Source organism: Xenopus laevis, chromosome 4S (genome assembly GCF_017654675.1).
Source record: "Xenopus laevis strain J_2021 chromosome 4S, Xenopus_laevis_v10.1, whole genome shotgun sequence".
NCBI classification, from domain to species: Eukaryota; Metazoa; Chordata; class Amphibia; order Anura; family Pipidae; genus Xenopus; species Xenopus laevis.
In genome coordinates, this window is record NC_054378.1 from 93,575,529 (window position 1) to 93,602,289 (window position 26,761).

The 26,761-nt window shown below is 37.0% G+C and overlaps 1 protein-coding gene across 1 annotated transcript in view; it reads right to left on the reverse strand.

Moving 5' to 3' along the window:
* Positions 1-26,761, reverse strand: part of gucy2c.S (guanylate cyclase 2C S homeolog) — a 49,410-nt gene that overhangs the window by 14,100 nt on the left and 8,549 nt on the right. The window contains exons 2-17 of the mRNA XM_041561582.1: positions 26,141-26,253; positions 25,978-26,045; positions 22,484-22,696; positions 20,311-20,432; positions 19,962-20,058; positions 17,676-17,790; positions 15,964-16,099; positions 15,566-15,651; positions 14,153-14,264; positions 12,554-12,635; positions 10,148-10,253; positions 8,778-8,840; positions 8,191-8,259; positions 4,060-4,164; positions 2,143-2,229; positions 78-210 (exon numbers count right to left, since the gene is read on the reverse strand). Of these exons, the coding sequence (XP_041417516.1) occupies positions 78-210; positions 2,143-2,229; positions 4,060-4,164; positions 8,191-8,259; positions 8,778-8,840; positions 10,148-10,253; positions 12,554-12,635; positions 14,153-14,264; positions 15,566-15,651; positions 15,964-16,099; positions 17,676-17,790; positions 19,962-20,058; positions 20,311-20,432; positions 22,484-22,696; positions 25,978-26,045; positions 26,141-26,253 (1,707 nt within the window). The remainder of the gene's footprint in view (positions 1-77; positions 211-2,142; positions 2,230-4,059; positions 4,165-8,190; positions 8,260-8,777; positions 8,841-10,147; positions 10,254-12,553; positions 12,636-14,152; positions 14,265-15,565; positions 15,652-15,963; positions 16,100-17,675; positions 17,791-19,961; positions 20,059-20,310; positions 20,433-22,483; positions 22,697-25,977; positions 26,046-26,140; positions 26,254-26,761) is intronic.

The window sequence follows — 26,761 nt, forward strand, 5'->3', positions numbered from 1 at the left end:
AATTACAATCTTTATGGAGTAAAAATAAATAAAATCTGCATAATGATATTCATGCTGCTGTTAAAAAAACATTTTACCTTTTTTAGGATTGAGTATTGATTTCCCAACAAAGTCAGTGATTTTTACAACCATACGGCCATCTACTACACAGTTTGTTGATTTCAGGCGACCATGAACTTCACTCTTGCTGGCATGCAAATAAGACATACCCTGCAGAAAAACATTACACTTGATATGCTACGTAAGTACAGTCTACCAGATACTATTCTGGTTCATTCCTGCAGGTGAGTGAATACAGCTAATAATAATAATAAAAAGTATTTGTGAGCTTTATTGTCTGGTGCCTATTAGCGATAGGACAAGACTGATGAAGACTGGCCAAAGTAAGATAACATGGGATGGTTGTCTTGTGTAGACTTATTAGGAGGAGAGCATAAGTTAATTAGTAGATTCAAATTATAATCAATTATAATGGTGTTCTCCATGCCTTATGTATAATACAAGTTAATGTTTTATTTGGAAATCTGAAATGCTCACTTTTCATTGTGAATAACACGCCTACAGTTGAATGCAAAGCTTTGGGCACCCCTTGACAAATTACATATTTATTTAATTTTGTAAGAGAAAAGCAGTAAACAAATACACCAGGTATTTATAAATGTTAATGCACAATTTAAGAGCAGATTTACTAACGTTTAAATTCTAATTCGAAGTTTTGAGTTGGGATTTTTGGTAAAAATTCACAATTTGAAGTTATAGATTTCCCAGTAAGATTTATCACAGTTGAAACCTTCAAAAATTAGACTTCAACTATTCTCCACCTAAAACCAGTTCATGTAGAAGTCAGTGGCAGAGGTCCCTTGAACTATCTGCAGATGTTAATAGTAGTGATGAGCCAAATTTTTGCTAAGTTTCACTTAGAAATTGACACCCCATAGACTCCAATGGGAAAAATTAAAGTCACCTGTGAAAAAAAAATTTGACGCCCAAAGTTGAGTTCTTATTTTCCAGAGTAAAACTCGATTCGAATTCAATTAGAGTTTTCAGATCGGGACTATTCGATTGAATTTTAGACAGTCACATTTTTTCATAAATAACTTACCATCGAAATGTAAATAACATTGAATTTATTAGTTTTAAAAAATTCACATTACTCTAAATTTTGACCTTTGATAAATAACCCCCTATAGCGATCCCCAACCAGTAGCTCGTGAGCAACATTTTGCTCTTCAACCCCCTTGGATGTTGCTCTCAGGGTCCTCACAGCAGGTGCTTATTTTTGAATTCCAGGCTTGGAGGAAAGTTTAAGTTTTAAAAACGAAGTATAGTGCCAAACAGAGTCTCCTGTTGGCTGCCAGTCCACATAGGGGCTACCAAATAGCCAATCACAGCCCTTATTTGGCACCCCAAGGGACTTTTTCATGCTTAGGTTGCTCTCCAACTCTTTTTACATTTGAATGTGGCTCACGGGTTAAAAAGGTTGCAAACTCCTGAAAACATATGATATATTAATTGTGGCATATGCAAATGTTTGGACACCCTTCCACTTGTCCTGTGATACCACACCATTCCAACAGTTAAAGGGGATCTAAAAAATGAAAATTTAATACAAGCTTCATCATCGTGGACTTTGGTCTTTTTTCAAACCAACTTATCTAAGCCACCATGAGCTGCCTAAAGAAAAGGAAGCTGAAGGTTTTGGAATAACCCTCATACTCCCCTGACTTTAACATGACTGGAAGTCTGTGGGTAGATCTTGGAATTAGAAGGAACATACAAGAGAGTGGGCAAACATCAAAAAAGGCATTTACCAGCTATGATATGTGTTACTAAATACTGACTTACTGTGGTGTCCAAACTTTTGCATGCTGCAATTATTATTTCCTTTGTTCCTATGTTTTAACATTGAAATAAAATGTGACTGTGAATTTGCAAATGTGTTGTTTTGTAACTCAGTGATTCCTGCAGTAGTTGTAAACTATGTTTAACTTACAAAATTAAATCAATTTGCCATTGGCAAATGTTTGTATCCAACTGTATAGGATGAAAACGTTTTTCTTATACAAATAAGATGGTTACGTCCAAGAAATGACAGAATTGATCTCAATAACAACATAGGCAATAACTGCTATAGTTTCTTACCTTTGCTATATCATACATTACAGAGATTTTAAATTCCCAATCCATAAATGTTCCATCAGGATAGGAGATGTTATCATTGAGAACATCCTGGGAAGAGGAATATTATGTTGTCTGTTAAATATGTACAAGTTATATGATTCATTAGCTGGAAACCCACTAGAATGTTCCAAGTTATGGGTTGGCCATCTCCCATATAGTTCAATTTAAGGAAATAATTATATATCTTTTTAAATTGTTCCTTTTTCTCTGTAATTATAAAGCAGTACTTTGTACCCGATACCAATTAAAGTGGTTGTTAAACTTTAAATGAACCTTGAGTATGATGTAGAGATTGATATTCTGAAACAATTTGCAATTGGTTTTCATGTTCTATTATTTGTGATTTTTGAGTTATTTAGCTTTTTGTTCAGTGGCTCTCTGGTTTGCAATTTCAGCAGTCTGGTTGCTAGGGCCCAAATTACCCCAGGAACCAGGCACTGATTTCAGTAAAAGACTGGAATATGAATAGGAGAGGACTGAATGGAAAGATGAGTAATAAAAAGTACCAATAACAATACATTTGTAGCCTAACAGAGCATTTTTTTTTTAGACAGGGGTCAGTGACCCCCATTTAAGAGTTAGAAAGATTCAGAAGTAAATAATAAAATAGCTATAAAAATAAATAATGAAGGCCAGTTAAGGTTGCTTAGAATTATCCATTCTATAACATACTAAAAGTAAACTTAAAGGTGAACAACCCCTTTAAGATATAACCAATCCTAACAGGGGGAGAAATAATCATATTGGGTTTATTTAATGTTTAAATATTTAGGGGAAGACCATTTATCCAGGCCCTGAGAATAATAGGTTCATATTCATGCATTTAGCATTTTGTGTTTTCATCAGTAATCTAGAAATTCCACACCATAAAAATATTTAATTTAAATGTTTAGTTCAGAAATAGAACCATTTGTTTTCGAGGCTTGTCTGCTATGAACTTCAACCTTTGTAAAATGTAAATCCAATCTTTTATGAATCTGAGGTGTTGGTACGGTATTTGGCCAGAATATATATAGAGTAAATTCACATTCCACATTAAGGCTCGTTATTATTTGAATTCTTCTCAGATTGTTTTCTAGTGACTTTCACAGTCAGGGTAGGCTGCCATAAGGCAAAGAGAAACACTGAAGCTCCTTGACAGCTGTAGGGATTGTGCTAAGACAGTTCAATTATTTGATAAAATTTAAGTTTTGTTGAGAAAAAGGAATCCTGGTTGTGGTTTTAAATCAACATGGCTTGATCTTTCCTTTCACAATTACCAGGCCCATATTTCTGGCAGGCCTCAAAAGCCCGGGCCTAGGGTGGCAGCATTTCAGGGGCGGCCTGCCGCCCAGCCACATTCAAATACAAGCATTGGAGACTGGTGTGCAGAAGATTTGAAAATCTCCAGTATGTTTCCAATGCCGAACCAGTTCTGTGTCTGCCTGTGCACACTCTCACACCTAAAGGAAGTGGACAGATAGGAGATGGGGAGGGGAAGAGGAAGTTACGGGGAGGGGAAGAGGAAGTTACGGGGAAGGGAAGAGGAAGTTACGGGGAGGGGAAGAGAAAGTTACGGGGAGGGGAAGAGGAAGTTACGGGGAAGGGAAGAGGAAGTTACGAGGAGGGGAAGAGGAAGTTACGGGAAGGGAGGTTACAAGGAGCGGAAGGCGAAGGTACAGGGAGCAGAAGGAGACGTGGGAAGGAGAAGGGGGAGCGGAGCCGGCCTCAGGGTGCCTGAATAGTAAGTCCTGCCCTGACAATTACTCATATGCTTACTTTAATAAAATAGGGCCCTTGTCACATTTATCCTTTGCAGTCTACAAGCACGAATTAACATGTGCTCAGATTTCTATTGTAAACATGGTAAAAGCATTTAAGTTAATAGCTTGTCCTTACTCTGAGTGATCCTTTATCGCAGTACTCAATCACAGCGTATATCATATTCTCCAACTTCACCGTACCATAGAACTTGGTCAGGTTGTAGTAATCTATTTGTAAAAGCTGCAGGTAGAGAGAAAATTCAGTGGTTTTGTCATTTGTCTGCTTAATTAAGTCACAGGCAGATTACAGAACTAAATTACAATTTAGGAGCAAAGTATCTGTTATGTTTAAAAGTTATATTTCAATATTTTAAAAAGGGATGCAGAGTTGCAGCCACTGCCTTTTATTCTAGCGCATGTATGGGACCTGTTATCCAGAAGACCTGGGGCTTTCAGATAACGCATCTTTCTGTAATTTGGATCTTCATGTCTTAAGTCTAGCATGAAATCATGTAAACATTAAATAAACCCAATAGGCTGGTTTTGCTTCCAATAAGGATTAATGGTATCTCAGATTGGATCATGTACGAGGTACTGCATTGTTAGTATAGAGAAAAGGGAAATAATTTTTTAAAATGTGGATCATTTTGATAAAATGGAGTCTATGGGAGTAGGCCTTTCAGTAATTTGGAGCTTTCTGGATAACGGGTTTCCCGATAATGGATCCCATACCTGTATTGAAATCTGCAGAGGAGTAGCCCAAGACAATTGTGTTACTACTGTTTCTAAGGCTAGAGGAACAAGGGGCATCCATTATCTGGTGGAAAAAATGTGGTGGTCTGCTGCTGAATTTATTAAAAGATCCAAAAAAAAGTTAGAACAGATTTTAATTGACAGTTAGAACCAATATATCTTTTGGGGGGAGGTTTCCCTTATCTTGCAGATGGGTTAGAGCTTACTAAGATAACTGACTCCAACACAAACAAAATATCTGACTTTTACACAAATCATGCATGTAGAGAAACAGGTGATTTTAAAACAGTGAGCTCTAAAACTTCTTCTAGGCAAAAGGAGCCACCAAAGGCTGCATTGAACCTAACTGTCATTCAAAATCAGACTGCCAACTCCTTCATTGAAAACAGAATGAAGATAAACAGATATTGAGAGGAGGAGAGTAAAGAGTAACTTCATTATTTCATAAACAGGTCAGAATTTTTAATTGATTTTATTTACATAGTTACATAGTTAAATCGGGTTGAAAAAAGACAAAATCCATCAAGTTCAACCCCTCCAAATGAAATTTGCATTTAATTATAAAATGTCTTATTTGGTATGACGAAGCTTATAATAAATGTTAATTTTTATGATAGTCTCCCTTTAAGCCACAAAATCCATTTAACTTCTGTACAAAACAATGTCACCAACAAATCCCCATCCCTCTCCTCCAGGAAAACTGCCATCATTGCATTGTATAAAGTGCCTAGACACAGGACTGTTTCTAATACTTCTTTACAACTGTGTCCAATATGCTCACACATCCTGCATTATAGAGACTGAATTGTGCAGCCACATAGTGAAAACCACAAGTTGAGCATGTCAATAAATAACATAATTTGTAGTACAATTAGAATAGAAGTGAGTCTCATATGTTTTTCCGGTCAATGTGCTCTTGTGAACACTTAGGGCCTTATTTATCAAGATCCCAATTTTTCTGAGTATTTAAGTTAAAAAAGTCCAGCCAAACTAGAATACATGATTTGACCTTATTTATTATTAAAAAAGCACAAATTAATCGGTTAGAGGGAAAACTCCGAATCATACGATTTTTTTTGGATCTTTGCACGAAAATTAGTTGGATTTTCGAGCTTATTACAGAGCAGACCACAGAAATTTCCAAATAGGATAGGGACCTCTCCCATTGGCTTATATGTCTGTGATGCTAGATTTTCGGATTCTGACTTTTTGCAGCCTCGGGGTTGAATAAATCCTGAAAAATTCAAGTTTTTTTTTTTCCAATAAAAATTCGGATTTTATAGCTAAAAAAAACTTGAATTTTTTGAGTTTTTGGCATTCGGACTTTGGTAAATAACCCCCCTAATATCGGTACAAGTTACACAGCGATGAGCTCCTCATAGACCGCCAATTCGTCTTCCTGGGTTCAGTTCGCAATAAGGTCGGAAACAACATATTGCCCAAAGTTGTGCCCTCTGTGACATAAATTTGCAGGACCTTTGAAAGGCCATAATCATTGTATAATACCAACATCTCAATAATTTTCTTATTTTGTAAGTGACTTTTATCTATCTATCCGCAGGGCTTTCTGAAATGCCCCCTTCAACAGATCTATGGCATAACCACAATCTAAAAAGTGATCACATAAGTCAATGGCACATAATAAACATCTCGCCAGTACTGCAATTCCACCGTAGACTATAGAACTGTTCCAAAGAGATTCCTTTAAATAAATATCCAGGATGACACGAATCAGCCCTTAGAAGAGAATTGCCAGTGCAAGCCTTAGTAGAGATATAGTAGTGATCGTAAATATTGAATTAAGTAAATTATTGATGAGCTCTGATACCAAACAAAAAATCGAAAAATCCACATTATGAGGGGGAATGTAATTAAAACTCACAAGTGTTATTTAAAATGGCATTTCGAATGTTTAACATTGCTCGCAATATAAAATCATTCGCTGGCGAATATTACATCACTAAGAAAAAGTTAGTGTTAACTCCTGCTCAGGCGTTTCGGTTCAAAATATGCTTGAAATTTAATTTTAATACTATTTTTTTAATTTTATTATTTTCACTTTATTCACTGCAAATGTTCGCAAAAGCCATTTGGTTGCAAACTTTGCAAGGAAGTCAAAAAGGACACAAACATGGTTGCTAACATTCGCAATGGTCTTTGCAAACATGTTTTGTGCTAATAAAAAATATTACATGCAAGTGCTATCGGTTAAAGATGGTGCTGGGTACCTCCATGGATGTGGGACTCCTTCAACCAAGCCATGTTTAGGTTGGCAGATGTGAGCGTGAATTTTGCCCACATCAAGGTCCTATATCTCTGGAAGTATAACACACCATCAAACTTGAAAAAGTTGTGAGACAACAGATATATAATCAAATCATAATCACTATACCTGTCCAAATGGTAAGTTATAGCTTGTATCCCCTTGTCATGTGGGATGTAGGAATATAAAGAAGCAACTTCAAACGTACCCCAAATATGTATGTCGCCATTTAAACTTGCACAAAAATATGCTTTGTGTCATGATAACACCAATCATTGTACTAACGGCTGCAAATATAGGGCTATAAGCTCAGAAGCCACTCATTCAAAGATGCAATGCCTGAAATGATTGGTCTGCCCCAAGGTGGAGGTTCACTTTTATGTACTTTGGGCAGGTGATGGAAGTCAGGAATCCTGTGATTCGCTGGAATTAAATTATCCCTGATCTTTGCACTAAATAAACCATTTGCATGTGCCTCACTAACAAGTAAGAAAATCACTTTTGTGAAGGGCACAGCAGTATTTGACTTTAGGACTTGTTATGTAGAGGCGTCTGTTAATTGTCGCAATGCTTCTATGTTATACATCTCCCTATCCATAACCGCAACCATGCCCCCTTTATTGGCATCCTTAATTATAAGAGACGTATCACTCCTCAACTGTGAAAGAGCCACTTCACGTGTATGGCGACAATGAAATGGTCTACCATCAACTTCTGCTTTTAGAGCCAAAAGGCTCTTTCCACTAAGTCCAGAAATGTATCAATCAGAGTGTTAAGCCATACCTCATCATTAAAGTCTAAGGCCATCATCGTATCGTTCACAACAATGCCTGTCTGTTCAAAACCCATATTAACAAGGGACCCATTAGCATCTTGTGTTCCTATAAGGTTATCCTCCCCTAAGAAATATTTATTTAAAGTGAGTTTGAAAACCCCCGCTCATTGAACACACATATTTGAGGTCACTGCCATTTAATACAGAAAATAAATATGTTAGCTGCTGCACTAGTCATGGGATAAGGAAGTCGATAGCTGCAGACAGGGACTCTGTATGAGGATACTTTTCCCATGGACCAAGGTTTTGAAACACTATATTATTAACACCTATGACATCATAACAATCACATATTAAGTGGTAAAATACTATACACACTGCCGCCTTCTTTATTATGTCAATCAGGACTGTTAAATATGCTTAATTCACTGACTGAAGTCAAATACACAGCATCACATTTCTCACTACAATCTTGCCTTGTTCAGTTCCATTTTCTGTTTTTCTGTGAAGTTTCCATCATGTTTCAAGTCTTTGAGTATTACAACCTATAGAGATAAAAGGTTTAGTAAAGATAATATGGCTGACATGTTACTACCATCATTTGGGTTTTGAGCTGTGAAATTTATTTTCTACTTAAACGATGCACTTTTAGGATGGCAAATCCTATAACGTCACTCATTAGAAATCCTCAGCTGTGCGTAATGCACATTTTTATCTTTGAGCTTCTGTTCAACCTTTGAATAATTGTGAGCGTCCCTGGCAATAATTTGGCACATCCACGTAATCTCTCATTCTACATAATCCTACAAAAACCTAATGGAAGACAAACATAATAGTAAGTTCTGGACAATGTATTGGAATGACTGGGGGATTGGCAGCTGTGCTCTCGATCTCAGCAGGGCACCCCCGCTCCAGGTGTAGGAAATGAAATCAATTAACAAGAGAGCTGAGAGAAAAGCAAACGAAGAGGCAGAACTTGCTGCTAGGTGCTCTTAATTACACACAACATGTTTCGGGCCAAGAGCCCTTTATCAATAGTAAGTTGTCTGAATTCACATTTTACCTTTTTGTCATATTTTCTTCTTTGTAATCTGGGCCCAGAGTCTCTTCTCTTATCATCATCAATCTAATAAGCAAATTACAAACCAGATAAAATAGTTTACTACCGTTCATCAAATAGAAAATAGAAGTATTTGTATGGTATTTAGGTTGCTGAATCAGGGCCGGAACTAGCCCTCAGCACGGGGAGTGGAAAAATTGAAAAAACTTTTTGGAGCAGACACTCAATGAAGGCAATCTTCCACAAGGCAGATACATTTCAAAGTGAAAAGTTTATTGTGTCCAAAGCCTTACGCTTTTCGTGATAAACACTTAAACAATAAACACTATGATTAAGTGTTTATCTCGAAGGCTGTGGACACAATAAACTTGGTGGAAGATTCATTGAGTGCCTGCTTGAAAAAGTTTTTTCGGTTTGTCCACTTCCCGTGCTGAGGGCTCAGGGCGGTGCACCTGTGCCTCTTCCCTAGTGTGGTGAGTTATCAATTTCTACTTGCAGACCCTAAACTACAGATTTATTGTTGACAGAAGAGGCACCTGCCTAGGGCGCAACAACAGAGGTCAAGTTCCCCTCCCATCTGTCAATCACCCTTTGTTCCCCTGACTTCCCCTCTGCTACTTTGCATAAATGAAGTTCGTGTTCGGGTGTGCATGCTTGCATCCTGGGGGGATCAGGTAGGCCGGCCCATGCTTAGGGTGCCTGGTTGGCTTGGCTGGGCACTGTGCTGAAAAAGCAGAATGACTCACACTAAGGGGCCAATTTAATAAATGTCAGGAATTCAGTCTACAGGCTGACCATGATTCTACATCTGGCCCAGAACATTATATATAATCACAATTTATAGAATCTGTAACATCTTAGTACTATAAGTATGTTAAAGTGGACCTGTTACCTACACATAAAAAACTGCATATATGAAAGCCCTTTCCAAATTAAATATGGAACCCCAAAAAAATTTTTCATTAAAACATCCATACCTGTTATAAAGGTGTTTAAATATCTAAACTGTCAATCAAATATTACCTGCCCCGCCTCTATGCCCGTGGCATAGAGGAGGGGCAGTCAATTACTTTCACTTTCCATTCAGCACTTCTTACATGTCACTGCTCTCCCCACATTTCCCCTTCCCTCCTCAGGCTCTATAATTGTGTACGGCACTGCACATGGACATTAGGTCCCTCATTCTGGTTTATACACAAGATTTTGGGGTGATATACAATTTCCCTTAATAACCGTGTCCACAAAATGGCAGCTGTGATTGTATAATTCCAAAACAGAAGGAAACAAAATTTAAATAATAAATACAGTGTAAGTAAGGTCCCCTTTAAATAAAGTGCGTAACCTGATTAAAAAGTGTTTATTGAGTAAATGACCTTTAAGCTGACATGAGAGGTCTCTGTCATATTGAGAGGTAAAATCTTCTCTGCTGAGATATGAGACCACTTCTTCTGTCTGAGCTCATTTTCTAGACGATATCTTCTAAACAGCAAAGGTGATAGGGTTAGCGAAAAAGATGTCTTTATCTTAACAGTATATCCAAAAGTCTGATTACATTGATAAATATTCCACACAAAAGTAGAGTGCTCCACCTGTTGTTCAGTTAAACCTTTGCAGGTGTCAGGCGCTAAACAGCATCAAAGACCCCCTGCTTAGGGACAGAAAAATCTGCAACAAAATCCAAAACGCTGTAGCACACTATTCTTTTTAGTGAATGAAAAAAGTGATTTTTTAATTGACTTCAGTTGCCATGTTTTTGAAGTGAGCCAATAAAAAATCACTTTTTTCATTCACTTAAACGAATAGTGTGCTACAGCATTTTGGATTTTGTTACATTTATAAATATAACTATGTACACTGCACATCTTATAATATGAATGTTTTCCCATGTTCTTTGCTCTCATTCAGAGATAGTCCTTTCTCTAAAGTGAGGCCACCTGTGTTTGCTTTTGATCCATCTCACAGACATCGCTTCAGGTTGTAGCACCCACGTTTCCAGGGGGGACAATAACCAGCTTCTGGTAACTTCAATAGCCGAAATTTCAATGTACTAGCTATGCAGCCCTAGGGTTGTTATCTGAAACACTGCCACGGGCCCAGGACCACCCCTGTGTATTTCTGTAAATGTTAAATGAAAAAGCATAGAGATATTGAAGAGATGCATGCACTGATATTGAACTATTCACCTTTAAGTTAACTTTAGGTATGTTACAGAATGGCCAATTCTAAGCAATGTTTCAATTGGTCTTCATTTTTTATAGTTTTGAATTATTTGTTAATTCCGACTCAGCATCTAAAACCAAATGCTCTGTAAGGCTACAAATTTACTGTTATTGCTACTTGTATTACTCATCTTTCTATTCAGGCCTCTTCTATTCATATTCCAGTCTCTTTTTCAAATCAATGCCTGGTTGCTAGGGTAATTTGGACCCTAGCAATGAGATTGTTGAAATGGCAAACTGGAGAGCTGCTGAATAAAAAGCGAAATAACTCACACCACAGACAATACAAAATGAAAATCAATTGCAAGTTCACTCTCTACTACTATCATACTGAAAGTTAACTCAAAGATGAACAACCCATTTAAAAGGGACACTTGCAAAAATGAAAATGAAATTTAAATTTCATCCCGTGGAAATAAGAATCTTTCTAAATCTAATCAATTAAAATTATGTTTTGTTTTGAAATAATCTAAATACCCTTTAGTATCCCGCTCTCAGCAATCTGTCTGTTTTCTTGTAGCTTTGTGTCATTTGTTTTGAAAAACAGTTAGTTCTACTACAATGTCTAGGCAAAGGAAGCATCACATCAATCTATTTGACCACCTGCTTCTCAGAATGACTCCAATGTTTCCATGACAAGAAACAGACTACTAAAAGGGTGTTCTGAAGGGAAACTTATTTCAGTAACGCTACATCATTTTGTATAATTCCATGACATGAAGTTCATATTAACAGAGTAATTTATTAGTTATATTATAATAGTATTATTTTATTAGTCCAAATGCAAAAATACTATTTCACACTTTTCGGGAAAAAAATCAAGAAATTTGGGGGAAAAATCTGAAAACAATTAAGATTTTCGCTCAATTTTAGCGAGTTTTCGCCAGATCCGATTAAATTGTGTTTTTTTAATAATAAATAAGCTCCAATCGTGGGTTGTTTTTTGTTTTTTTTATTTAAATACTCAATCTGAAAAATTCAGGTTTTGATAAATATGGCTCTAAATGTTGATTTTTGTAAAAATTCGAAATTAAAGGAAAACTACAACCTCCCCCCAACCTCAGGCCTCCTCCCAACATCCCTCCCACTCCAACCACTACTGTTCAAACTGTCTCTAGCTTTGTTCCTGCTATAAACATCAACTAGGGGATGAACAGTTGAAGCTTGGTAAAGATAGACTTCAACTCCTTCATGCTCAATGTCAGCTAAAAGACAAGAATCTGAAGCAATATGTGATGGAGCCTGCCAATAACACTGCACAACTCTATATTTATACAGCAGGTACAAAGATAAGGACACCTTTGACAGTAATGGCTGGTGATGGGATGAGGCCAATGGATAGGCCTGGGATTAGGGGGAGGGTTTAGATCTCCTTTAACAGAAGTATATCTTTCCCAGGGAGAAATGGATAAATACCAAATGAATAATAAGCTAATATCAATAGGAACTTTAGGATGATGAAATCTCTGATGAGTCACTATATCAAGGCCTTGCTAGAAACCTCATGTTAGATTGCATCGCTGGACTCTTCTTGCATGAAAAGCTTTAGGACTGACTTACCTGAATACAAGAAGCCCAATGATGAGAACAAGAATGACCACTACAGTGAGAGTGAATACAGCAATAGTCAGGATATTAGGTCCTTGAAAACAAAAATTTCAGATTGTAATTAAAGTCCAAATTCATATTTTCTTGAGTACTGTTGCCTGGTGTTGATGAACTTTTCCTACGTTAAACAACCTTCTAATATAAAATCTGCCCAAACTGTTAGGTCCTCTGTGATCTGATTGTCCCTCCCTTCCTTTTATCTGTAACTTTGTACATACTGTGGGCTATGTAGGAAAGGTAAACCAGTACAGTAACCTAGCAGGTTGCGATGAACTAGAAATCTGTAGTGTTGCCAATGCCATATGTGCCGATGCCAGAATTATCACTATTTTGAGCCCATACTTTTATCTTTGGGCTTAGTGTTTTAACAGATTTAGGATTTTACAGGATTTCCCCCATATGTAATATAAGGCACTTAGTTTTGCCCATGAGAACTTACAATTAGATGTTTGTTTTTAAACAGATGACCAGTAAATGCTACCTGCTGATTGCTTGCTATAGGTTACTGCACCTGGGCAAACTTAGTGCCTATGATTAAGTACCAGGGGTATGAAACACGTAAAGCGGAATACCATGTGGTCTGTATATATATCTTTTTAACATGATTTTTGAAAAAAGACTATTTTTTAATATAATATAGAGTTTTGGGATAACTTGTTTTGGTTTTGAATGATTATACCTTTGTGAACTGGGTGCTTTATCCCAAAAATCATGGGCCCTTTTTGACAGGCCCTGTAGAGATTAGCATCCTACTAAATACATTTTTCCTTTTATTTCATAACCCCAAAAAAACGCAATTGCTAAATAAATTAGAATTATTATTATCTCCATAATTTATATGCTATAGCTATGCAGTGCTTTGCAACAATAGTATACATTATTCTAACAGGGGACTTAGCATAAGTAAACAAACACTGCTTATAAAATGAAATAGGAAATAATAAATTGTTTTATAACAATTGATACAGAAGGTTGTTGGAAAGGATTGGTGATTTTCCTTTAAGGTACATTGATTTTGGATTAACCATGGTGGTTATCCAAGAGGTTTCTTTTATTTCTTTAAGTCTTAAAGGGTTTGGAGGGAAGACGAAAATCGAATTGATCTGGTTTTAGCAAGACATGCCAGAGACAGGTAAAATCTCAGCATAGAGAGTAGTAGGGCGTATAAGGAGAATGAAGGAGAGTAAATAATGTGCAGGTTGGAAACCCATGTACATAAATGTATTAAAAATGTGCTGATTCCTGCACTTAGTGGAAATGCAGAATTTTGGATTCTTCCCTTAAAACCACAGACAAATATCATTAACCTGCCTTAAAAAGTTGCTTAGAATTACATTTCCTTTCATTATGCCAAATCATTTAATGGGTGACAATCCCCTTTAATAACACACAATGCAAAAACTGCAGAAAATACCTGAATTCCAATATACTGTATGTACTGTATATATGCTTTAAATATCTCTTCATGCCTTTTTACCACTATTTCTTTTTGACTCTGTTTCACACAATAAATATCAAAACTAACTGTTAAATGAACTCCTGAGAACTTACCACTTTGAGGAACGTCACTAGGAAGTTGGTGGTTCTTCCAAATAAAGTTAGGGATGGTGTCCATCACAGTGGTTTGGTTGGTCCTTGTGTCAAACTGAACAAGTTCTGTATACTGCAAAGCAATGGACACTGGTCTGAAAATATCCTAATATGAATCCAGAGAAAAAATTGCACCCAATGCATCTTTCTCTCCCCATATATGCCACACCACATTAATTAATATACCATCACTACTGCACATATTGACAGTAGACTCTTCTTTGTAGCATTCATTGCCTTAAAGGGTCACTTCTTCCAATTATCTTTATTTATGCAAATCAGAATAACTTAATAATGTGTTTATTTTTATACCCAGCTCATAAATGTAATCAACAACAAGTTGTAGCATCCAGTCTAAACTAACAGCTAAAATCTTTGGAAACCATCCCTTCTCAGTGTTTATATTACTCTACATTTATATACGTCTTATGTTACCAGCACATGAAGTGTTTTGGTGATCAGTGCCCTCTATTTGAGAACAGTGGTGATCAGAGCATCCCACACTCCCCCAAATATCACTTCTTATGTTGCTCAGTGAGAGAAGATGGTTCCAGTGCCTTTTTTTACACCATATAGCAGTGATCCCAATCCAGTGGCTCGTGAGCAACATGTTGCTCTCCACACCCATTGATGTTGCTCCCAGTGGCCTTATAGTAAGTGCCATTTTGAAGTTCCTGGCTTAACTATCAATTTTGGATATACAAGTTTACTTTATCAGAGCCTCCTGCAGGCTTGCAGTTCACATGGGTCTATCAATGAACCTATCACAGCCCTTATTTGGCATCCCCAAGGAATTCTTGCTTGTGTGGCTCCCCTGCAGTTTTTACACTTAAATGTAGAACTCATGGGTAAATAAAAGGTTGGGGATCCCTGCATTATACAATACAAAAGTTATACAGAAGTAAATTCAAAAGTAATAATGTCAGTTTTCCACTGAAAAAAGTGAAATCAAAAGTGAAAGCTTTATCAAACCAGATAATTGTCTCTTGTTTTTATATGGGTTTTTTTTTAGCAATGGCTTATCATCATTCTATTATAAAAACAGTTTTGTGGAAAATCCATGCTAGACTTGTCCTATGGACAGTTTCTCCTAAATCAATTGTGGATCTCTCCAGCTTCTTCAGAGTTGCAGTTGGCCTCTTTTTTTTACTTCTATGTAGCAATCGTTACACGGTCACTGACCTTTGGTGTAAAGTTGTTTGGTCTTTTTCCAGAACTTTCCCGGGCATGTTTTGATAACTAAGTTGTCATAATGCTGTTAGTTTATATATGAGGTTTTTAAGTATTTAGTATGCCACTGGAATTTTAATTTTGGCAACAGCAGAAAATGCTGAGCCACATCATATGTTTATGCCATTAGGAAACATTTCTTACATTATCAGTAGCAGATGAACTGTAGAGCAGGGTCAAATTTAGCTCTCGATCACCAGCCGCATCCAATATAAGTGGCCCTAAAGCCCCTATTGGAAAAATTATGAGTTATCATACAGATCGGGTAGTTTAAGTACTATAAATATAATAGTAGAGCTATGCAATGTTATCCAGAAAACATCTTGTTCAGAAAACTCAATTTAGGTTGATCTAATACATTGTACATTTTTTGTACATATATACAGACATATATATATATATATATATATATATATATATATATATATATATATACACATACACTTTTATACAAATTTATTTTTTCAGATGCACAAGTTGGGGGAGGAGTCTCTAAAGGAACAGGGCGGTATATTTGCATATAAAATAGTGTAATGGTTAACCTAATATCGATATGTTCCGAAACTGATCAATGAAAGTGAAAGGTCCCTTGCTGTTGGTTGATCCAAGAAACTTCTTTAGGATATGGCCAAAGAGAAGGACCCCATCCAAATACCCTGCTGCATAGTCATTCTCAAGCTGAAATTAGAGAGTACAATTAGCAGCTGTATGAGCACAGACAACACTGGAGACTTGCATGAAGTAGAAGCCTAACCCCCTTATATAAGGTACTATTGGGGGAATGTAATAAAAGTCGCAAAGAGCAAAACAATTTGCACAAATAAGAATAAAAATTCACATTTCACAATGTAATACTCTTCCTTAAAATCTTATTGCATTGCGAATTCTAATTGTGCATTGCCCACTTTTAAGAAGTGCTTGAAGGTATCGTAATCTTTTGGAGCAAACATAAGAACTTTTTCAGTAAGAAGTTTTATTACATTCACTGTGCACTGGTGCAAACTATAAAATTTGCAAACCTTCTCTCCCTGTTGGAAGTGGTTGCTAAACAGTTTCCAGGTTCGCAAAAGCTATATTAAATTTGCATCAAGGCAAATTTGTTCGCACAAAGGCATAACTTTTCACATTGCAAATATTTTTTCTGTTACCGACTTTTATTACATTCCCCCATATATAAGGTACTGCCCAGGATCAGTAACCTATGGAAACCAATAAAATGCTTGCATTTTAAACAGGTTACTAGTAAATTCTAACTGCTGAATGGTTGCTATGGGTTACTGCACCTGAGCAAACTTATTGCCTTTTATTACATAACTCCATAAATCACTAATAGGTTAGAATACATTTCAGGTCAAGTGAAAATTTATATTTTTTCAAATACTGGTTCAATTTTATGATTTGCGTCAAATTAGCTAACAGCTAGACACAAGCATCTGTACAGGATCAGACAAGTCTTTCCCATGTTTATTTGTCTCATCCAGCCTGGTTACAGATTAGAGAGCAATCCATTGACTGGGAGTCCCAGTGTATCTCTGGGAGAGGACCCAGGCAAGTGCCTTGCTTTGGAGCCAAATGTACAGGGTTACAGAGTGCTGATAAAGGGGCCCCTGCTGCTGCAGCCAGCCAATGCCTGAGAGAGGCTGAGAAAGACAGCAGAGATGGTGCAAGTGCTGCTTGGTAAGAGTGCCCAAGGAAAGCTTAGAGAGGGCTGCAGTGTGCTCTGCTAAAAAGAGACATAAGAGAAACCGTTTTTTTGCGAGTGGCCATGTGTAATCCCCAGGGTGAGGACAGGTCTTGCTTGTGTACCTGCCACCTGGGAGCGGCTGCTAAGTCCAAAGGGAGCGGTACCTTGGGGCAGGTAGCGCTAACTGGGGACATAAGAGCTCTTGCGGAAGGGGACAAAGTGCCACGGTGCCGCTTGCATTAACATTTAATATTTCTTTGCTATATAAAGTTATAGTTGTTTTACTGCAAACTGTGTGTTTTATTTTCCTAGTGAAATTCCCCCTGAGGTGCGCTCCTCAGTTTTCCCTAAGTGGAAGCACTGCACTGTAACTCCCAGTCCCCAGTAGCTTTCATATGCAAAGAGAATTCAAGGCCCTGGATTACAAAGAGTAAATTGCTATTTAAGAGAGAGAGTACCAAAATAGGGTTATACCATTTTTCCTTCATAAATTAATATAATTATTCAATCGTAATGGAGCTTTTTTCTGGATCTACTAGCAAAAAAATGTATATAAATAGAAGGACATACAATTTTAACGATTCCAGTCTTGTTAGATAATTTGCTCATATTGGACGGACGCTGTGTCACCACCAGGACATTCTGCATATAGCGAGGAGACGACTTATTATCATAGTACACAGTGCTGTGAGAAGAGTGAAAGAAACAGTAAGTGCTTGTTTTACCATCGACAGATGTTTGGCCAGTCCTGTCTGTTTTCATGGAAAAGTTAACAGGTTATACAGTGATGGAAGTTTTTACATTTTGTAAAGGCTTCTGAGACAATGCAACATACATGATACCTGCAAGGTTTAATGGTCATCAGTATTCTGTTTATCCATGGACAATGAATGGGCCGAAGGACTGAGTGCACAGTACTGGGGTTCTTAGCAACCAGCGATCAGTGATTAGCTTATTTTTCAGATAGATGCATGTAGAACAGTCAGATAAAAAATTTGATTGGTTGCCATTGGTTATTAACCAGGTGCAAATGTAGCCAGTGTTTATAATTGAGCCCCAATAAAATCCTTTTTTATGCAGGACACAGTGTGCAAAGTACAAGACAGACAGCAGAGTACTGCAGGTGGTGCTCTTCCTGCACAGGGCAGGGGGGGCATTTAGGCACACAAGTTAGGGATCAGCAATTGCTACATGAACAGACCCTGATGTGCCTCTGCAAACTGTTCTCTGCACCAAGTGCTGGATTTTTAATCTGGTGTTTAGTACAATGAGCAGCATTCCCCAGGGTACAAGTGTTTGGTATGTGAGCAGTAAAGGGTACACTCTTGCACCCCTTACCACTCTAGCACTTGCTCTCCAGGGATTAAAGACCCCTTAAATCTTTGGTCAAACAGGTGACTAATACTTCTATTTGGGGACATAATGACAAGTTAACTTCAGTGATATCAAACCTGTTGAAACCATGTCTGGGTCAAAATCGAGGTATTTGGTGCAGGTATATGCAGCCCCGTGCTAGCTTTTCCTGCTAGAAGTGCTACACACTCTCCTGAAGTGTACACTGGACAGTATGACAGATTGTTCCCTTGCTTGTTTTACACAATGATTTATGTTTGCAGAGCCCTCCTATTGCTTGACTATCCTCATGGATGATCCACTTATCATAAATTTACTGCATGAAGATAAACATTTGCACCTCCTATCTTTGACTAGTCCAAGAGTGGCTTCTGTTTGTGCAGGGCAAACAGGCAGACAAAGGAGCACTTCACAATGTCAATGATAAGGTTAATAGGAGCAGCTGCTTTCTCTGCACTTCCAGTCATCTGGAAGCACCTTTATGCATTACTCTAAAAAAATTGACTTACAATTCGGCATCTAAAAACTGCCGATTATATAGTATATGTAGAAGTCAATGGGAGTTCTGATGCAAGATCTGAGTTTTTTTTTCAGTTAATATGCTCTATTTGAGTTGGGTGAGTTTTTGAGGGGTTTTTTTTCGACATAAAAATCCTCACAATTTAAAACTTTGATAAATAGTTTTCCCAATCATGGTAGACATCAAGAGAATCTAAGGATTTGCGATGTAAAATGTATTCAAGTTATGTTTGAAATAGGAACTGTGAACGACATAGCTCATCCAGTTTTATGCATGTCATGTGCATGATGGGGGGGGGGTTTCCCTGGTGGTTTAATGGTAGAGAAGTAGCCATTTTTATCCTCTTGCCCTCTGCTTGTGGAGAAGTATAGGCGGTCCCAGGATTCTGGGTCACAAAAAGCAAGAGTGGAACCTTGATGGAAATTGGGAAGGAGGAACCTATCTAGTAGTAATAAACTTAGCTCACTCTTGAAATGAGAGATAGATTATGATTATTTAGCAGCACGATCAAAAGTTCCACCACTCCATATCATATCGACTTAAATTCCACCTAGATTTGTTTTATGTGTGTGTTCTGTTTATTTGCATAGAACCAAATGAAAATCAAAAAACTGGACTAAAAAATTACTATTTTAATTTGTATTTTAATCCTCCATGATCTCCAGGGCCTGTGCCTAGGGCGCTAGTTCTCTGGTGCCTATGTTAAAAAAGCATTTACAAATAACAATCCCAACCCACCACCAACCACTAGATTCTAAATCTGGCAATGGAGCTGAGGGTGGGTACCCCTCACCAGGGAAGGAAAGGGAGTGGCCAGCCAGTGATGCCTAGAGCAGCATTGGCTGGAAATAAAGTCTGATGACCTAAAAATTCTATGTACAAATTCCCAAGTATGTAGATTACAGAACTACATGATCGTGACTAACATTTCCCTTCCCTGCCTGCCATTCAATATGTTAGAGGAAATGTAGCTTAATACTTACTTAAACATATCAAGCAGAATAAGGACCATATCTTGAGGTATTGCTACTTTGTTGTGAAGGTTCTTAATGTCATTGGGGGTCCCACACATTATAATTACTACAAAACAGAAAGAAATGTATATTTTAATTAAAGCTGTACACTTCAAGTTTAGGTGTATTAATCTACTATACATAAGGACATAGCCATGCTATAAAAGAAATTCTGAACACTTTTCAATGAAATATACATCTTTTGTTTTACAGCAAGGTTTAAGAGTGCAATGGTTTATTTATCAATTTGCTTTATTATATAGATTGTATACAGGTTATATATACATACGTGCATTGTATAATAATGTGTAGCTCATACCATTGCTTTTGGGGTTATTTTCTTGGAGCACCTTCAGTAATTCACCTTCTGTCCTTAAGATCTCTTTGAAGTTTAATGCGTTATTAAAATAAGACACTCCAGTATCCAAAGCATTAATATACCTATAATATAAGTTACACAATAATACATTACAGTAAAGTCAATTGTATCATATTGCTTTATATAAATAAAAACAAATAACGTCTTTAACATTCTTAAGGAGGAGGAGGTTTCCAGATAAGGGATTTTCCCATAATCATATAAAATCATGTACATGTTAAATAAACCCAGTAGGCCTACAATAAGGATTAATTATATTTTAGTTTGGATCATGTACAAGATACTGTTTTATTATTACAGAGAAAAGGGAAATGGTATTATGTATTATTTGAATAATATGAAGTCTATGGGAGATGGCCTATCCTTAATTTGGAGCTTTCTGGATAACGGATCCCATACCTGTACTGAGTTTGCAATTGTGAAAAAAACAAAAAACATTCTTAAAGAGATATTATATAACTATTTCCTTGCATCAGTCAACCATGCAACACCTCTTAACAGGGAACTGATGGACTGTAGGGGACGGCTTACAGACGGTGCAAAAGTGATGAAAATAGAAGAACATTAAAGAAGGAGTTTAAATGAGCAATTAGGATTATTGAATGTTATTCAAGAATATAATTAAGATATTATACAAACTCAATAAAAAGAATTTGAAAAGAAAAAGATATTATACATGGGACAAGGAAGATGAATTGGTATTAACGGGCAAATTTGCAAATTTACTAGTGGAAAAAAAAAAGCACAAATTTTTTGGAATTTATTATACACGAATGTCAAAAACCTGAAAAATTTTTAGTGGAAAAAAAAATTAAAATTTTTGGAATTTATTATACCCTGTGGATGGAAAAAGTCTGAATCCGAAATCCGGCATCTCAGACCAGCCGAGGTTGCATATACTGTAAGTCAAGTCCCAAAGATTTTTTATCTGCGCTGGGTTTCATGCAAGAATCTGAGTTTTCAGGTGGAAATAATTCGTAAAATTTGTACTTTTCATAATTTTTTTGAATTTTTTCCCGCAAGCAAAATTTTCGGGAAAGTATATTAATAAATAAGATGAAAAAAAACAGTGCGGATTTGGTCTGACTATTTTTAAGAACTAGCCCCTAAGGTTCGAATTGTAAATTCGTTTTTATTTGTCAAAACTCACAAATTCAAATTTAAAACCACCAACTCAAATGTGAGATTTATTACACCTCGACCCTGTGAACAGTTTTAATTAAACTATTCTCCACCTAAAACCTGCCGAGTTCATGTAGAAGTCAATGGCAGAGGTCTCTTGAACTATTTGAAGATGTTAATAGTAGTGATGAGCCAAATTTTTGCCAAGTTTCGCTTAGAAAATGACATCCCATCCACTCCAATGGGAGGGGAAAAAATGTTGCGCATCAAAAAAAAATTTGACGTGCAAAGGTCAGAAGGAAAACTTGATACAAATTCAAATCGAGATTTCAGGTTGGGACTATTAGATCAAATGTTTTTTTAAAGATAACATACCATTCGAAATTGTGAATAAAATCAAAATTTATCTCTCTGGGACCATAGGTGGATCTATCATTTAGTTTGTTATTTGTTATTAAAATATACCTTGTGTTATTAATATGCTTTATCACGCAGGACTGGTTATATTCTGTTAGCTACTGTGTTTGGTCTATTTGTACAGATGAGATCCTTTGTATCCTATTACATGTTATCTGTATGTACCATGTGCCTTTCAATGCAGTATTCTTGATTTTACATCTGTATAATGGCCGTCATTTCCATTTTTACTGCTGTATGCTACCTATGTATCCTATGTTTTGTAAAACACAATAAAAATTATTGAAGTATAAAATCAAAATTTATCAGATTTTTAAAAATTCACATTACTCTAAAATTCGGCCTTTGATAAATAATCCCCTTCCAAGAACTCGTAAAAAGAGATATGTGTGTTTATATCTTTTTCATTTATTTAAATACTTTGTGCAAAGTGCTGCAGAAAACATAAGAATATTAAATGTCACTGAGGAGTTCAAAGACCGTAAAACAAACTTCAAGTTGACTAATATTCTTATATTTTAATCATAAAGTACATTATTTTTAACAACTATTCAGGTAAGTCAGACTAATATACCAGAAGCAGGACTCGGTGTTACCATCCTTTTTATAAATATATACAGATTGCCATTTCTTTGGTTTGATAATGCCTTCAAATTGCCAGAACTCTTTAAAAAAATAAGCCATCTTTCTTGCTGGCAACAAGATTCGGGCCAAAGATCCGTGGAAGTCACAGGACAGCCCAAAGCTTCCAGCTGAGATTAGGGGGACACCAAAGGTATTCTTTAACCTGAAACAGAAAAAAAAGCAAATAACTCAACACTCTGCAGAAAAAAAGCCAAAATGTTCACAACAGTACAATGGTTATGCCTTATTACTCTGGGGAGATTGTCCGAAAGTGTGGCAATACAAAATAAAAAATTATTTCTACAAAACTTCTTGGCAAACCATAGGTTCTTGAGAAGAACAGGGGGTGTTTATACTGAGTAAATCATCACCAAGCCAAAGTTTTTATATATAATTTATATAGTGCGTTCTAAGGGGCAGATTTATAATGTGGTGTAAAAATCGGCCGACTAATGCACCACTGGTCACCAGGCATTGCAGAGTAAAAAACGGTGTAAAAATTGTGTAATTTTTTTTACAAGCTTTTTCTTTGGACAACTTCCGCCAGAACTTACTTACAAAGGTCTGAAGCAGTGTAAAAATCTGGAGCTCGCATGGGGTAAAATAGAACACACGTTGGTATGTTCGTCATTTATTTTACACTGCTTTTTACACTAGTTTTTTCAGTGAAATTCGTTTTAAACAGCATAATATATAGGCCCTAAATATTTCTTTAGTTTAAGCAGCAAATCAGTTTCCCCAAGACCCTGCTCATCTTAAATTGTTACAATTGCTTCTTTGCTTATCTTAAATAGTTACAAATGTATCTATAAGTGCACCTGCCACATATTCTGGTCTCTCTGCCAAAAGCCAATTAAGTTAAAAACTATGTATCTTTTTCTGGCTGTTCAGTGCAGGAGATCAAAGAGAAAGTCGGGACATTTCAGTAACGATTGGAGACTGCGGTTCAGCTGTCAAAATCGGAACTGTTCCATGAAAAACAGGACAGTTGGGAGGTATGAGACAGTGTATATTGCCAGTAGTACACAAAATTCCACAGCACTTTGGGAAATGTAATTTAAAAGTCCATGTTTACAGTTCTTATTAAAACTATTACATGCCAGTAAACAAAGAGTAAAAAGGGACAGCCGTTATCAAAGTATTTTTCAAATAATAATTGTCCTGGCTAATTAATAAAACAAAATGCTAACTGTCTTAATTTGAAATTTAATAGCATAATGTTATATTGAGCAAAATTGTCCTCCTTAATTGTATTTGCCATGCCAAATTTCTGTTTTTTCCACAAATCTCGAAAAAAATTGTATTTTTTCGTAAAAGCTCTAAAATTTAGAAATCTATTACATGTAAAAAGCATGAAAACCTTGAGGTGCTATGGAAGTCAGTTGGGAGCTGCACTGAACTTATTGGACTGCTTTTAATCAATTCAGACTTTTCAGAGGTTTTTAGATTTTTTTTGTCTAGGAATTAAAAACTCACATTTTTTAAAGCTTTTAGAGATATTTGTATTTTTACTTTTTTTTTTGTTTGTACTTTCGGATCTTTTAATAAATTCCATGACAACCGTGGTTCTAGCGGCTGGGAGTTTAGTTGTGGTTTAAAAAAACCTCTATAACGACTAAAATTAAAATGATGATAAATAAGCCCCACGTATGAATGTGAGGGATAATGTTTTAAGCAAGTGCTTTATGAGATGCAAAGGATTATTGGACTTTTTTCACTTCTGAGGAAGGGGCAGGATAACATAAAATGCATTTGTCAGGTCTGGCCACAGGTGAGTGATCAGGAGGTAGGAGTATGTGCTGAACCCAGGAAATAGGATTTAATGAGTGAAAATAAGGAAAGTAACAAAACAAATTGAAATGCAGACTGTGTCCAAATACAGGCCTGTGGTGAGCTTGACAGAAGACAAAGGCAAGGTCCAGAAACAGGCAGAATGGGTCAGGTCTGTAAGGCAGGCTGAGGTCAATGGCAGGTAGCAGATAAGCAAGGTTGAGTAATCAGGCTGGAGTTTAAAACCAAGAAAATAATAGGAACAATAGGAATTGGGTAACAGACGAGTACAGGAGCAAAAAACTGGGCAGGGAACACGGAACAGGCAGGAAGCAGGTGGGGACACAGTAACGAGAAGTTCACAGGAACAAGGAATCAGGAATCACAGGCAAGTTCAGGCTCGGGAGCTTTGATGTTCACACAACTGTGAGTTGCACTGGGCAGGCTTATAAAGGTCCTTAATTACTTGATCATTAACAATCATTAATGAGGCAGGAGATGAGACTATGATGCAGGAAGAGTTATGGTGAGCTTGTTCAGGAAACTGGCCATCATGAATGCTAAACCCACCAGTAGGTCACCACAGTAAGGCTTTGGGCACTGGCGTAACTATAAAGTTCCAGACCCCACAGTCGCAGGGGGCTAAGGGAATAGGGGGCCCCTGCTTCCTCTATAGTTAATTAAAAAAAAATCTCCTCCTTGGCAGCTCTCTTACCTGTGGCGAGGAAGGGGGATGCAAGTTTGGCAGGAGTGGGTGCAGTAGGGATAGGAAGGCAGGGTGATGTGGGCAGGGCGGAGGCGGGGCAGTAAGTGGGCCTAATGCAGGAGCCAATCACGCAGTCCTTGAGTTTAATTCCTTAAAGTTCCTGATAGCATTAATTGTATGGTCCTTTTTGTTCCCTGTGCATGGGCACGTGATGTTTTTAAGGTGGGCTTTTAAATTACACTTCCTTCTTGGCCTCTGTGGAATTTTGTTTAGTTAACCAACTGAATCACAAACAAAGAATTATAGTTTCATTCTGGTGGTATATGGAGCCAGAAGAATGATTAGTTCCGGGGAAATAATAAGGGCTCTTACACACGGCCGTTCCGACCTGCGCTCCCCTGCGTTCCGTTTTTTGGCGTTCAGCCGCAGGGGAGCGCAGGAATAGACGCAAGTCATTATTTGAAATGGGGCTGTACTCACACAGGCGCGTGTAGGCGCCGAACGCAGGAAAAATGCAGCATGTTGCGTCTGAACCTGCGTTCGGCGCCTACACGCGCCTGTGTGAGTACAGCCCCATTTCAAATAATGACTTGCACATGTTGCGTCTGAACCTGCGTTCGGCGCCTACACGCGCCTGTGTGAGTACAGCCCCATTTCAAATAATGACTTGCGTCTATTCCTGCGCTCCCCTGCGGCTGAACGCCAAAAAACGGAACGCAGGGGAGCGCAGGTCGGAACGGCCGTGTGTAAGAGCCCTAAGAAAAGAAATACCCTGTCTAAAGCAAAAGGTTTGTTCCATGAAGAATGTAAGATTGTTTTCTTAGACATTCAGAGGAAGGTTAAGAAAAGGTAATATATATATATATATATATATATATATATATCTGTAATAAACCATCATGAACCATCCTGGTGGAAAATGTCTCTTCAATTCCATTTACCGGTATTCCATAAGGCTTTATACTCACGAAAGCATTTGGTATGTGGCATAAGTGCATGTTGGACCGAGGATAACACAGCCGAGTTTTCTTGTATCCTGAGGGAAATAAAAGGTGAATGCTAATTGGTCATACTGAATGTTCTTCTGTAAATCAATATCTCCATAAGCTTTTAACAAGCGTATTAACTTACACGAAGATTCTTGAGCTTCTCCACGCCTTCACAGCCACTGGATACACATCCGGGATTTGCATACAAGTCAGTATTAAATGTTTGAAAATCAGCCTTGATAGTCACATTAATACCTATAATATACCACAAATAAACACAAGATGAGTTAAATGCGAAAATATTTCCAAGTTGTGTTTGTGAAATGATAAGTGCTCTAAATGAAAACAGCGAAATCAGACTTATTTGACTAAATCTGAAACTGGATATATAAATAAATACATTTATATACATTCCAAAATTATAATACATGAAACTAAATGTATTAAAACTTAACCCAAAAAATAGCTCAAGATAATAAAACAATAACCAAAAAAATGCAACAACTTAAAGGGACCTGTCACCCTAAGAAATAATTCCAAATCCTTTTCTGTCAAGTTAATTGAGAAAATAAACTTTACTTACACTATGGGGCTCATTCACTGTCAATCGAATTGCAATTTTTCCATGTATCTTTAAAAAATTTCTGGTTTTCCTATATTTCTAAAAAGCTCTAAAAATACAATATTTATTAAGTGTAAAAACCACAAAAACCTCTACGCAAAACTCTGCCAAGTAAAAATTGTCGAGGTCCCATACAAGTGA